We start from the raw sequence: 14,882 nt of genomic DNA, 5'->3' as shown, positions 1-14,882 counted from the left end.
TTGCCACATCTTGAAACCTGACTTCAAAAAAACTATATGAATGGATGATGAGTAAAGCCAGTACTGACACAGCTGAAGAGTGGCCCTTGCCTCTAAAGAAAAAGTCCAGTGCTATCCACAGAATGACTCACGTCTTTGAATACTGGGATTGGACAACTGTCCTTAAGAAATGTTCCCCCATAATTTCTGACAGTAGACGGCAATAGTGCATCCTGATGAATGAGGAAGAACAGGCTATAATGGAAAGGGCTAAAGGACAAATGGAAGCTAACTTTTCAAAACTAGTGCTTTTTCTAATAATTGGAATTTGTCTCCTCCCCTCCAACAGCCACTCGCTTCCCCAATGGTGCATATTGTTCGGCTACCATGTTCGAATGTAAAAACCATGTTTGTATCAGGTCATCATGGAAATGTGATGGTGATAATGACTGTGGCGATGGTTCTGACGAAGAACTCCACCTGTGCTGTAAGAGGGAGATAAAGGGCGCGTATGGGAGTGGTGTTATCTGGCAAAATCTCAGCATTTCTTATGTGGAGCATGTGGAGCAGTTGGACAATTTTTGAACACTGGATGCATGAGCGGCATCACTGTGATTTTACTTGGTCTTCTTCCCTCATTCTATATTTGGAACATAGGCAAACATTCATCACTTCATTTTTAGCCCATGGATTTGACAAAAATGCTGCATCAGAGTACTTCCTTCTCTTCAGAGAAATTTAATTAAGATACATTATATTTTCACAGTGGCATCTCAACATTTTTCTTGCCATCTCTTTTCTGTTAGTAACTAAGCATGTTTTGTTTTGCTTTTAACTTGATGGATCTTGAAAAGTATGTTTACCTTTCAAAGAAGTCCTTAGGAAGTTGCTCCCTCTATGAGATCAAGTGCCCATAGCCAGTAAAATTAAACTTTGGAGAGGCAGAGACACGGCCACATGAAAAAGTAACCAACACTGTTTTATAGGGTTGCAACTGTCATTCACAGTAACATCTCTATTAACAACACTTCCGGAGCCCACGGGTGGCTCAGTCAGTTGAGTGTCTGACTATTGATTTTGCTTCAGATCATGATCTCATGGTTGGTGGGATCAAGCCCCACATCAGGCTCTGTGCAGAGCCTGCTTGGGATTCCCTCTCTCCCTCTCTCTTCCCCTCCCCTGCTTGCACTGCTCTCTCTCTTTCCTCAAAAATAAATAAACTCAAATAAGTATTAACTACACTTCCCAAGAATCAGCTATTGGATGTGACCCCGCACCCCCCAACCAACCTTATTACTAAGTTTCTCCTTTTGCTCCTGTGTGTGGTGCAAAGGCAGAAGGAAAATCAAACAGCCAAAGCCTTCCATGTAGAAGAAGAACACAAGTGTATTGAGTTTACCCAATTCTGGGTACATGCACAGAAGACCATACCCCTTTACTAAACAAGTAAGGGACCTGGGTTCTACCTTTGGGTTCCTCACAGGTGCATAAGCATCAGTTAGATGTCTAACTCTGGACAACAAAATGAGTCAGGGTTCAAATATGATATTGCAACTTTAATGTAAGCGGTGAGGGAATTCACCGGAAGGAATTCAGTCAGAGGGGCAAACAGTGGCCTCCTTGCTAAGAGTTTGTGTAGGGCCCTGCCAGCCTCTCCAGCTTCATGGTTGTCACTGTCTCCCTCATTCGTGCTTTGGAGACAGAGATTTTGATTCAGGTTCAAATACCTGCCATGGTCCTTCCTGACTCAGGGCCTTCCCAAGTGAAGCCTCTTCTGATCCCTCCTCACCCAGATCCCTGTCAGGTCTCCCCAGTAGATGCTGTCATAGCATATCTAGTTTGTGGCTCACAAGGACAAGGATTGTGTCTTTCTTTTTTAAAATTTATTTATTTATCTGAGAGAGTAAGCAACTGAGAGAGGAACAGAGAGAGAAGAGAAAGGGAGAATCCCAAGCAGCCTCCACACTGCCAGTGAGGAACCTGATGAGGGGCTCAAACTCAAAACCTGTGACATCAGTCGGACTCTGAGCTGAAGTCGGACCCTTAACCAACTGAGCCGCCCAGGTGCCCCAGGACTGTGTTTTTCTTGTTTGGCCTTGTATCTGGCTCATAGCACAGTGCTGTGGTGGGTACTTGAGAGTCAAGATGTATTTTGTCGATTGGTTAATTGAATGAACAAATGAATGGATGAATGAAGCCAGACAGACCAGACCAGTGCTGGCCTGGGAGCATTTTAGATACTGATTCGTTCTACTCTTAACGGGTACTTGTGTTTTTCCATCTTTCCTTTCTCAGTGGATGTTTCCTGTGATTCACCATTCCGGTTCCGATGTGACAACAATCGCTGCATTTATAAGCACGAGCTGTGCAACCATGTGGATGACTGTGGCGACGGGAGTGATGAGAAAGAGGAGCAGTGTAAGCAAAAGTGAAAAAGAAGGAAAAACGAAGGGCCCCAAATTATCTGCAGTTTGCAAAATGTATCTCTGGGATTTCAGTTCATTCTGTAGAGGCTCGAGCTATACGTATGACTGTGGATCTCTGTTAACAGTTGTTTACAGACTGTATAAACCTACTGTTACTCAGATGCATTCCTCTCCCACTTATTCCTGTCTCATTTGAGCAAGTCCCTTAGTTTTTTTAGTCTTTGTTTAAATATTCAATAAGCTCCCCCCGCCTTTTTTTCCCTTAAGAAAATGAGAACAAACACTAACTGCTGGTTGACTCACCACTTCACAAATTAATGGTTTATTTGTTTAAAAGAAATGAGGTTTAGTCATTTTTTAGCCTAGAGTAACTGCTTGTTAATCTAGGCATGTGAACCTCTCAATGACCAACTGAAAAGATCGTGTAAAATAAGGCAGCCCTGGTGTCAACAGAGCTCATCTTATATGTATCTTTAAAATGAAAATTCATTTCCCAGAAGAGAAAAATAAGGGATTATTTTAAGATAGAAGTTTCAAACTGGCTGCATTTAATGTTTTAAGATATTGAAAAAAAACTGCTTCCCCATTTTGAGAATGATTTAAAATCTATTCATTGAAGGGGAGAGTTGATTAATTTTGGGGGTAATTTACTTGCGATAAAGTCAGCGAGGAAAATGATTTCCCCAGACTCCAATTACTCTTTTTTCCTTAAAGGATACTATTTGAGAAAATTGAGATAAATGGCTAATTTTTCTATTTTCCATCCCTTGTATTGATGTGACCTTGGAATGCTCACTGCGAGCTCTCATCCTGGAGGGGACATTGGTGAGGACACTGACACTATTGTAGCGCTCTATTTATACACATTTTATGTTTTTTGGGGGGTTTTTTGGCAGAAGTGAACTTATGGTTATAACATTGTTACTATGTTTATTTGAGGTTGAGCACAAAAGGATGAAAACCCAGAAATAAAGCATTTAAAAAATTTTGAGCAAGTTTTCCCCTTCCCCCTTTCTTTTTCCATTTCCCTTACTGTTAATGCCATTTTTCAAATGGATCAAGACCATTACAGCACAAGGTCAAATCTGAAAATGGATAAAAGGGGCTGTAAACTTACTCTTCCCAAAGAGTATATGTTGTGAGTTAAAGGAATCATGGCTTGCCATCCCAATAGATAAACTGCAAATTTCGATGGCTGAAAATTTGATTTAAAGTTCAACGAAGGTCAGGCAGTTCTGTGTCCTGTAATTATGCCACCCAAAACACATAGTCTTCAAGGTTGCCGAGGCAGGAGAAGAGAGAAATGGAGGAGGCACACAGGTTCTTAATTTCCTGCGCATGGAAATGATAGATGTTGCTTGTGCTTGTGGTCATTTGGCTGGAACAGGTCACATGGCCCCAATCTAACTGCAAGAGAGAATGGGAAATCCAGGGAAGTGCATGGATATTTAATGAATACCAATGGTTTCTACCACAGTTCACCTTTATGTCACTAAAAATCTATTTGCATATTTCTTCCCATGCATAGAACGCCCTTAACCTCCCCCAAGAGACGTGACTCATAGTACCATTCAGTAACTGAAATCCAGGAGATGTAGCCCTGCTGTCAATTCCAAATTCAGTTCCTCTTGGTCCAAAAATAAGTTTTATTTGTGTCCCCCTGCCCCCAACAGATAGTGGTGGATCAGGGGAAGCATAATAGAAATAAAGATTCCCATTGGGCAAGAAAGAATTAGAGACCCACCGCATTCACCAGTCTGTAGCAATTCTGAAACACCAATGGGCTGCTTGGGTAACACATGTTAGTGCAGGACCGTCCTGATTTATGTCTGTTGCTCTGGTAGAATTATTAACAGTGCCCTTTTACTCTCAATGGTATGGTCACCCTATGCAGACTTTGTGAGGGTCACTACAGTGGGGAGCAGAGGAGGTTCACTGATGAGGCCGTGGCTCTGCTCTGAGAAGAGAACCTGTGTGTACTGCCCCTCATTGTCTCTGACTCCACCCTTTGGAAGTATCTTCTTGTCTCCCCCCCCCTTTTTTTTTTAATGTTTTTTATTTATTTCTAGGAGAGAGAAAGACAGCGTGAGCAGGGGAGGGTCAGAGAGAGAGGGAGTGACAGACTCTGAAACAGGCTCCAGGCTCTGAGCTGGCAGTCAGCACAGAGCCCGACGTGGGGCTCGAACCCACGAACCGTGAGATCATGACCTAAGTGAAAGTTGGACGCTTAACCGACTAAGCCACCCAGGTGCCCCTGTCTTTTTCCCCTCTTGAACTGAAGAGGGAACAGGAGAATAAGCTCCTTTTAGGAGCTGAACAGCTTTCAGCCACTCCCTGCTTGTAGAAGATTGCAGGGGCCAAGGCTTTTTTAGAGTTTCAGTCACAGTAGTTTGGTTTGTTTGGTTATATATTTCTCTGGAAATTGACAGGCTTTTTGTATATTTGATTCCAGTCAGTTCTACAAGTAGATAACCTCACTTTTGAGATATAGTTTTGAATCTGCTTTCTTTTTTTTGCTTTGTTTTCCCCTGTGCCTTTGTTTCAAATGATCACCAGTTACTTTCAGGCCATCTCGAAAAATAGATGGGCTGTCATTTCATCCAAGTCAGAGATTTTCTTGGGTCTTTTAGTCTCAATGCCTTCTAAACATCAGAATCTTACTTAAATGCAGTCAGCTTTTCCCATGCATCAAATTTCTAGACTTTATTTCATTTCTGCTTATAAACTAACTGGTTCTTCCCTGAGCTTTTCTCTGTCTTAATACTATCTGGTCCAACTCGGGTAATGGTTAGGAATGCACAGTACTAACATCTGTTTTCTAACCTCTTTCCATAGATTGACATGGTCATTAAACAGTTGGTCTGCCTTCCATTTTTTTCCCAAGTCACACTTTTACCAGATGTTTTGCCGTTGCATAATATGGGTCTCCATCTTTCCTGCCTCCAATATCACTTTCCTCATTGTTTACCTCCTGACTATGAAGGCAGTGCCAAATAATTTCGGTTTTTATTATGGAAGTACTATATATATATGTACTATATATATATATGCATAAAATCATATATATATATGCATAAAATCATATATATATATATATATATATGATTCAGGATAATTGATACTAGCTGCTGCACCCAACAAATTTCAAACTCTCAGCAGTGAGACCTAATGAAGACTTAGTTCTCACCCAGGTAAAGGCTGGTATAGATTGGCCAGCCCTCCTCCATCTTGTAGCTAGGCCACCTGAAACACATGGCTTCCCAGGTTGTCAAAGCAAAGAGGCACATGGGCTTTATTTGTTTCAGTCTAGCAGGGACCTAAATCACTTCCTACTCGTAGCCCATTGGCCAAAACAAATCATGTGGTCCCAACATAGCTGCAAGGGAGACTGGGAAATGTAGAGAATCACAGGCTTATTTGTGAGCAGTAACTCTCTTTGCCACAGAGGAAAGCATCTTGTTCCACAGAAGAGGATGTTTCGACTTCAACTTGAACTTTTGTTCTTAAATTGCAGGTGTAGCTTCGACCTCTAGACCTTGTAAAGAAGATGAATTTAAGTGCAGCAATGGACACTGCATTTCACAGCATCTTGTATGCGATGATGTCGATGACTGTGGTAACCATTTTGATGAAACAGGTTGCAGTAAGTAAATATTTATTTCTGTAGTTCATTGGAGTAACTCAGGTTTACCTAATAAAAGCTTGCAGTAACATAAAGTAGATGATAACCACATAGTTCTTTTGAATTTACTTTGTGCTCTGAACTGCAATCAAGCTCATCACTACCAGTTATGGAACATTTACTCTGTACCAGACATTGTGCTAAACACTACATGGATTATCTTCTTTCATCCTTATAATAATCCAATGACCTAGGTATTAGTCTCTCCCTCAATTTTTTTTTTTTTTGTTTTTTTTGTTTTTAATGAGGAAACTGGCTTACAGGTTTAAAAAAAAAACTGGCCATGTCTTTTTGCCATTAAGAGACTGAGCAGGAATTTCAACTCTGACCTACCTAACTGCAGAGCACATCCTCCTTCCAGTTAACAAGGTGCCTCTCATCACCTTCAAGCTATGTTTTTTGTTTATGAGTCTGCATAGTTTTTGACCATAAGCCAAATGCAGAATTCTTTGTCGCTTAGGGGTAAAGCTAAGAGAAGTTGATAAAGATGGGGATGTCACAGGGGGCCTTGGAAGGAACACTTATTATTATTGTTAAAGAGGAGAGAGGACTTTGTGTAGGAAAAGAATGATGAACACAACCAACGGGTGGTTCTAGTTCAATATTGTGATGGAAATGTTGGAATGACATGTTTTAGTCCTTTAGAGCTCTTATGAAATCCATGCACATACATTATCTAATTTGTCACTCAAGCAATGCCCATTGTGTTGCTATTATTATGTCTGTCTATAATAAATCTCAGAGAGCTTTAGGAAGTTGCTTGAGGTCACACAGAGTGGCAGAGGCAGGATTTGAATAGTCCTGTGAGTCCTGACGAGGCCTCTAGTTTGCTCTGCCACTAGCTGTGCCCCTTTGATCATCAACGGACCTCTCCAGGCCTCAGTTTCTTCATAGGAAAAAAAGTTCTTCAAACTCTAGGGGCTCATAATTTAGTAATCTTAGTTGGCTCCACAAGCTTTCAACTTCTTGGGCTTTAAATGCTCTTTCCTGAGGCATCCCAAGGATTTCCTGGTAAATTTTCTCCTGTGTGAGTTACAAAGGAGGATAAAAGGAGTGTTTTGTTTCACACACTTTCCTAGCGGGACTTGGAGTTTTTGACATAACAATGTGACTTGAAATATTTTAAAAAGCATGAACATTACAGGATTTGCAAAATTAGATTTGAGTCTAGACTTGATGCTACAACTGATGTGAACTGTTCCAGGAGTTTGGAGTATTTCCAAGTTGGGCATGGGTCAAACATTAGTTCCTCCTTTAATTGCCATGTAGAAGGCCTACAATAGACCACAGTACTTTTAATTGAAAAGACATTAGATTAAGGCAGGTTTATTTAAAAGAAGTAAGTAGCATAAGCATTAATTTAGGTTTGGAAGCAACATTTTTATTTATTTATTTATTTATTTATTTATTTATTTATTTATTTATTTATTTGGTATTAAGTGGATATTTGATAACGAATTCGGTCTTACTGCTGTGGTCAATAATTTAAGACATAGAATTCTTATTTAAAATAACCAGTTCTTGGGTGCTACTAATCTACTTGCCTGTTTTTTCTTTTCCCTTTCTCCTCTTCTTCCTCCTTCTCTTTTTAATTTTATACTTGATCTTGGCCAAAAGGCCGAGAAGCAATCCTTTTCATTTTAAACAGGATCCTTGAGGTGTTCAGGGCACATGTTTGCTTTTTGAAAAATATTTTACAATCAAGAAAGAAAGATGTTAGTGTTTTTCTAGCATCATCGACGTATAAAGAAAATAATTAGCCCCAGGTTGCAAATATTTATGTAATTATAAAGGTAGATTGACTTGCTATTTCTCTGCTTAGTGGTTCTTATTCTTTCATAAAACAGAAAATAGAGTGCCTATTTTATAAATACAGTGTCATGTTTGCTTTGGATGTATCTGTTGTTTGTGGATTAAGATGGTGATTGTTTTCAGATGAAAGAAGTTAAAAGTTCCTCATATTTGAGAAAGGATCTTATGATATATGGTTTCTGCTCTTGTTTGAAGGACTACTGCTTCATAAGAGTATAACTCACTCAAGGGAGCAATTGGTCCAGAAATGTTTAGCATCTGGGACCTTTAGTCACCTTTAGTCAGAGCCTAATTATACACATGATACCCAGAGAGGTTATTTAGCTAGCTTAGGGCTGTCCAAATTAATAAAAACAGGTCACACTTATTAACATTGTAGAGGGGACATCACTACCAACCTTACAGAAATTTAAAAGGGAATACTACGAGGAACTGTATGTCAACAAGTTAGACAGCTTAGGTGAAATCACCAAATTCTTAGAAAGACAAAACAATGAAACTGACTCTGGAAAAAATAAAAAATCTGAAATAGACTTATTTAGCAATGTGCAGTTCTTTTTTATTTTTTTTAATGTTTTATTTATTACTAGGAGAGAGAGAGAGAGAGACAGAGACAGAGTGAGCAGGGGAGGGTCAGAGAGAGAGGGAGTCACAGACTGAAACAGGCTCCAGGCTCTGAGCTGGCAGTCAGCACAGAGCCCGATGCGGGGCTCGAACCCACAAACCGCGAGATCATGACCTAAGCGAAAGTCGGACGCTTAACTGACTGAGCCACCCAGGCGCCCCAGCAATGTGCAGTTCTTAAGAGCTAGACTAGACCCTTATTATAAGGCTTTTGTATATATAGCTTTAAGGTATGAACTCCAATGACAGCATTCTATTGAGTACTGTGGTGCTTTGTTTTGTGATTATTTTTCTTTTTTGAACTTGATGTTTTTCAAATCTCACTCATATGCTTATAGTCATTTTACCCTAAGGGACTCTCATTATCTACTGGAGAAGGCAGATAGATACACATCTATTTTGCTTTAAAAGGATTGAGCCAGGAGATACCACAATCTCTTTGGCTAAAATATTCAGAAGCCTGTGACCAAGAGATATTTCATTTGAAAGGCAGATAAAGATTGAATCCTTTGTGGAGATCTCCACCGCCCTTCCCACCCCTTGTCTCTCATTGTCACTCACTAGGTATGTTCATCTTTGTCAGCTTCCCTGTAAGACCTGGGTTTGAGGGTAGTTGGAGACTCAGGACAAAAGACACAAAGTTACAATAATAGAAAAATGAAAGCCAAATGGCTTTGACAGATATTGGCAGAGATGAGAATTCAGGGCAATGAGGAACAATGAAGTGTGAGGATGGAGTATGAGCTATTAAAAATCTTCCCTGGAGTATCTGGACCCCAGAACAGTAGGGATAACAAGGGTCATTCACATGACCCCTATAAATTTGAACTGTTGTTGAATTTTGTTTTCGTATTATGAAAGCTATAAAATCCAGGAAATAAATTAACAATCAAAAGTAAATATCACATGAATCCTATAACTGAAAGAGAATAATCTTAAAGTTTGATGTACTTCTGTTGTCTTTTTGCACATGTATGTGCAAAAATTATTAATATTAAAAAATTAAAGATATATAGTCTTTATTTAGTGTTACAATCTTTCCCTCCATTTTTGTTATACTTTCCCATGTCAAAGTATCATTTGAAATCATGAATTTGAATGATTGCCTAACAATCCATCATGTAGATAATCATAACTCATTGATTCTAAGATGCATGTTTATTTTCACATTTTAACATCTCTGAAACAAGAATGACTCTTCAGTTGATAACATGCCATAGTGTAAGTCCCAGAGTTTTTCTGTTTTAGCATTACATAAGATAGTGCCTCATTGGTGCATACAGTATACCATAGTTGTTCAAGTTGTTTTCAAAATTGTATTATCAATAATTTTTAATCCTCAAATCATAGCACACATTTTTATTTCTTTTTGAAAGAAAATGTATTAACATGGAATAATTGGATGATAGGGTATGAATATTTTTAAAGTCCTGGGTTCATACAGGTTGTTGCAAAATTCCTTTCCATGCAGGCCACTTTATGGTTCTGATAGTAGTTGTATGACTTATAACTACATGCATATTACTGCACTCTGGCCCACACTATATATATATATGTGTATACATATCTCAATTGGTCTTCTTATAACTTTATAATTTCCTCCTATTTGTTTTATTGCTCTAAACTATATTAGTGTCCTTTAATATACATATAGTAGGGTATATATTACATATGTCTTAATCCTAATATATATCAGATATTACATATCTAATATATATATTAGCAGAACAGATGGTTACAGTTGTAAAGAGCCCCTGACTTCATAGTTCTGGACTCTGGAATTGGATGCCCTTTGGGTAAGCCTGGCAGTGCTGAGCAAAATGGGAAAATTACCTTAAGAATCTAACATTATATACAGTTGTATAAATGGCAGTCAGGGTGTTACCAAATATTTGAGTAGAGGGGTCCTCAATCCTCTACAAAGACTTATGGAAAGGGGCCATTTGAGATGTCCTATAATAGGCTATAGATAAGTGTTTATAACTTTCATTTGTAACACTAAGATTGTTTTTCCAGATACAGGAAAAGAAAGATCATGTGCAGAGAATCTATGTGAACATAATTGTACCCAGTTAAGTGAAGGAGGCTTTATCTGCTCCTGTAGACCTGGATTCAAAGCCAGTATTTTGGACAGAAACTCCTGTGATGGTAGAGTATATTTCCTCCAATTCCTACTTCTTAGGTTCTCCACTCATTCCCTTTTTTTAAACCCCTGTTTAATTCCCTTAATAGGGCCAAACTTGGGGCACCTGGGTGGCTCGGTTGAGTGTCCGACTTCGGCTCAGGTCATGATCTCACAGTTTTCGTGGGTTCAAGTCCTGTGTCGGGCTCTGTGCTGACAGCTCAGAGCCTGGAGCCTGCTTCCGATTCTGTGTGTCCCTCTGTCTCTGCCCCTCATGATCTGTCTCTCTCTGTCTCTCAAAAATAAATAAATGTTTAAAAAAAATTAAGAAAAAGGGGCCAAACTCTTGGTTCTAGCTCATTAAGATATTTAAATACACCAATAATTTTACTCTTAGAGGGTGATGATCAGTTCTGAGGATATAAACTGTGTATTTATAACCAATGATGATAGATGTTAAGATTTTGCTCATTAATTTCTTGGGTAATGAAAAAAATAACACTCAGGGATGCTGATTACTTTTTTTCCAATTCCCTCACAGATGGCCAGGCAGATAGCTCATCCTTAGCAATGTCTGCTGAACTGATAAGATTTACAATGGCTTCAGTAATGATGAATGACTGCTTATTGTATCAGTGTGGGAGATCAATTTTCTTTAAACACAAATTTTATTTTCTTCATCAAAGTCCACAACATATATTTGTTACATATCTACTTATGCCAGGCATAAGTGAGTTCTGAGGTATGGAGTTAGAAGGTAGCTTATCAAGATGATAAGGATTGAGTATGATTTTAAGTGTCTTTCCTTACTTGAATTTCCTGTTTCTAACTCACAATGTATCATATTCAGATGATTCGGACAGTTCTTTTGGAAGCTGAAGCTTGAGAACTCAATTAAAAAAATCAAATGAATGAGTCTCTTTCCTGAAGCTAGGTAGGGTAAGGGAACAGAACCCAAACCACACCAATACACAACGGCTTTCCAAAAGTGCAAATTTTGTTCCGCTATTGGAGAGCTGCACTGTTGCAGTTGAACCTTGTGTTCAGTGCTTCCTAGCTATGGGACTTTGGGTTTAGGAATGGTCCATATTGCAGAGTCATTCTGGAGTATTACATGAGGAAAAAACAGGAGAGGTGGATGAAACCATATCTGACGCTTAGCAAGTGTTCCACAAATGATGGTGCCATCGCCTATTTTCATCTGCAGCTTTCTCAGTCCTCGTTGCTTATGAGCATGGATTTAAACAGAAGCAGGGCCTCTAAAGAATGGCTGGGCACAGATGGTGCATGTTTGCTTTTATTGTATCTACAGACATCAACGAATGTGAGCAATTTGGGGTTTGTCCCCAGAAATGCCAAAATACCAAAGGAAGTTACGAGTGTTCCTGTGCTGAAGGCTTCCAGTCTGTGAGTGACCAGTATGGAAAACGATGCGCAGCTAATGGTATGCTGGGTTCTGCTGGGATTAATCAATCGAATAAACGCCGATGAGTACAATATACCAGAAAATAAACTTCAGGCTTTCAGTCTTATTTTTAATTCACCAGCTACTTCTCTTCCAACACTCATTTACTCTCCTCTCTCCTTTCCTGCCAAATTAAAACAATAACTGCAATCCCACAACAAATACTTAGGAATTAAAATGAGAGTCAGGTATGATTTATTATTCTGGGATTAGTCTCCTGTCCACCTTGATAAAAACTTCAAAATGCGGACAAGATGTCACTTTCCAGAATATTCACACAACAAAAGCTTGTCTATAGGAAGGTGGTCAATGGAAGGAAATTAGTGAAGCCCCCCAGCTTGCATTCCAAGACCAAGGTTTGACAACCCTGTAATTCAAGATGGTTGACAAAAAGTAGCCACATTCAGTTGGGGAAAATGAAGGACATTCTGTTGATAAATCTTTTTTTACTGTTCATGGGCTGCTGATCATAGACAGAAAAAGTCTGGCTCATTTATAACTTCAACTGTTTGTTTTACATTTTAGGTTAATGCCAGTATCTGAGAGTCAGGCCTGATAGAAGGCAGTAATAAGTGTTAGAAATGACAAAAGAGAAAGACTGTGTGGCAGAAGTATAATATATATAGTCCAAATTTCTAGAGGAATGACCTAAATCAGCATATCCCCATCAAAGGGTATAGGTCTTTATGAGTCTTACAGATTTGAATTTGAAGTTTGTACTGGAGTTTAAAGAACAGAAATCACATTTTATTTTGCAAATTAAGGTTAAAATGGCTGCTCAATTTCTTCTTACAAATTGGGCTTTTAAAACATACATTTGATTAGCATACTTAAATATTTTACCCCCCAAACATTTCTGACATTGAATGAAAACTAGAATAAAGGCATTTGAGCAAACGGTCTGGCAATTAGGCAGTAAATTTAAAAAAATGTTCAAGTTGTTTAACTAGGGAGATGACTGAAATAAATTCTCATCATATAAAACACAATGTCAGGACACAGGAAATATATAAAGTAAACTTTCAAAAGTGACTTAAATGAGATTCGATTGACATTATTGCAAACAAACTAAATTTTAAAATTCTAGATAATGCACCTCGAGATGAGTCACCATTGAAGTAGCTGCTTTGGGTAAGAACAAGAACGAGCTGTTTTTGTCGTTAGCTGGAAGATAAATTGAGTCGTGGAGCTGATTACCTGCTAAAACAATCATAAATTCTGTCAGTAAAGGATAAGGAATGAGGACTTCCTGGTAAACTTTTAGTAACGCTATACATAATGTATTTCTTCTGTGAGATTGTCTACAGTCTTGTGTATTTTATTATCAGTGAATAAAGAAAAAAATCAATGGAAAAGAGGACCTTGTCTAGGGGGTCTCAGTCTTGGCCCTGTTCCAAATCATCACCCACAGAGGACAGGAATAAAGAACTGATAGCATCCCTAAAGGAAATATTAGTTTTCCACCTGAAAATGGAGATAAGAGTGTCTACTGTCACAGGTCTGGCAGGCCAGTTGGATAGTTAGTTCTACTATGAGCACAGAGAGTCAAATTTCTATAAAAGCTTACTTTTTTAAAGGTGGGAGGATACCTGCTATTTTATATCTACTTTATATTAAAAAGAGTTCAGATAGAATTCAAACAGGTAAAGCAGCCCTTGTCTTATTTACAGGTAATCCTCCTTTGTTGCTACTGCCTGAAAATGTGCGAATTCGAAAATATAATCTCTCATCAGAGAAGTTCTCAGATTATCTTGAAGGCGAGGAACGTATTCAGGCTATTGATTATGATTGGGATCCCGAGGGCATAGGTCTCAGTAAGTATGAACTTTGGCATCTGCCACTGATGTTAATTGAATTATAAGGTGTTAAACTTTGGGGGGATCTATTTTTCAAGAGTGAATTTTGTTGCATGAATGGAAGAGGGAGCTCCTCCTATCCAGCGTGTTCTGAACACCTTAGCATGACCATGGGTCCCAGCCAAACTTTGTCAACTTTTAGCCAAACCTTCTTCCATCTCTGGGGATTATCCTTTCAGGACCACCTCATGTCTCTTTGTCTTTGTTCAGGCAGGGATTGTTTTTCCCTATCACTGTACCCTTAAAAATTTATACTCAAACTCAAATTTCTACTCAGTTCAAATGTCACCTCATTTGATATTTTCTATCGTCCTTCCTGGGCACGGTTCCATAAGTGCTCACGCATGAGCCTTAGTGTCTTATGTATGCTTTTACTAAAGCACATGTTATGCTGAGTTATAGCTATCCATGTAATTTGCTCCCTGTACCTCAACCATGCGCTCTTTGGAGACAGATTAAATCTAATTCAACTCCACATGCCTAGCATCTGATCCAACATCTAGTACAGTGCGTATGATGGTTGCTTTAGAAATTTAGTTCAATGAGTGAAAATATGAGAAAATATGAAAAATGTTTATTGTTGAGTCTCTGTTGGCTTTGTGAGCGGTGTGGGAGACGGTAATGGGGCAGGAACCAGAAAACTCATCTTCTATGCCTGTTTCCCTCATCTATTAAGCTTTATGACCTTAAATAATTGTAACAATTCTCTGGTTCTCCATTTCTTACCTGTAATATAAGAAGAGTATTGTCTGCCTGACTACCTCTGAGAGTTCTTTTGAAGATCAAATGAGATAACACGTGAAAATGCTTGGCAAACTATCAATAACAATGCAAGATTCCTTATGGTTGTGTCTCCACACTTACACAATACAATCAACTTTTCAAAAATGGCAAATACCTAGGAAAGTATATGCCT

General features: G+C 38.8%; 1 protein-coding gene across 1 annotated transcript in view; it reads left to right on the top strand.

Moving 5' to 3' along the window:
* The window catches only part of LRP2 (LDL receptor related protein 2), a 195,441-nt gene that overhangs the window by 161,043 nt on the left and 19,516 nt on the right, over window positions 1–14,882 (top strand). The window contains exons 61-66 of the mRNA XM_077751078.1: window positions 329–466; window positions 2,275–2,397; window positions 5,920–6,048; window positions 10,540–10,671; window positions 11,958–12,089; window positions 13,781–13,924. Of these exons, the coding sequence (XP_077607204.1) occupies window positions 329–466; window positions 2,275–2,397; window positions 5,920–6,048; window positions 10,540–10,671; window positions 11,958–12,089; window positions 13,781–13,924 (798 nt within the window). The remainder of the gene's footprint in view (window positions 1–328; window positions 467–2,274; window positions 2,398–5,919; window positions 6,049–10,539; window positions 10,672–11,957; window positions 12,090–13,780; window positions 13,925–14,882) is intronic.

Source organism: Crocuta crocuta, unplaced genomic scaffold (assembly GCF_008692635.1).
Source record: "Crocuta crocuta isolate KB4526 unplaced genomic scaffold, BGI_CrCroc_1.0 scaffold219, whole genome shotgun sequence".
In the NCBI taxonomy this organism is placed as follows: domain Eukaryota; kingdom Metazoa; phylum Chordata; class Mammalia; order Carnivora; family Hyaenidae; genus Crocuta; species Crocuta crocuta.
Note: the sequence above shows the minus strand (reverse complement) of the source record. Positions and strands in the feature narration are given on the sequence as shown.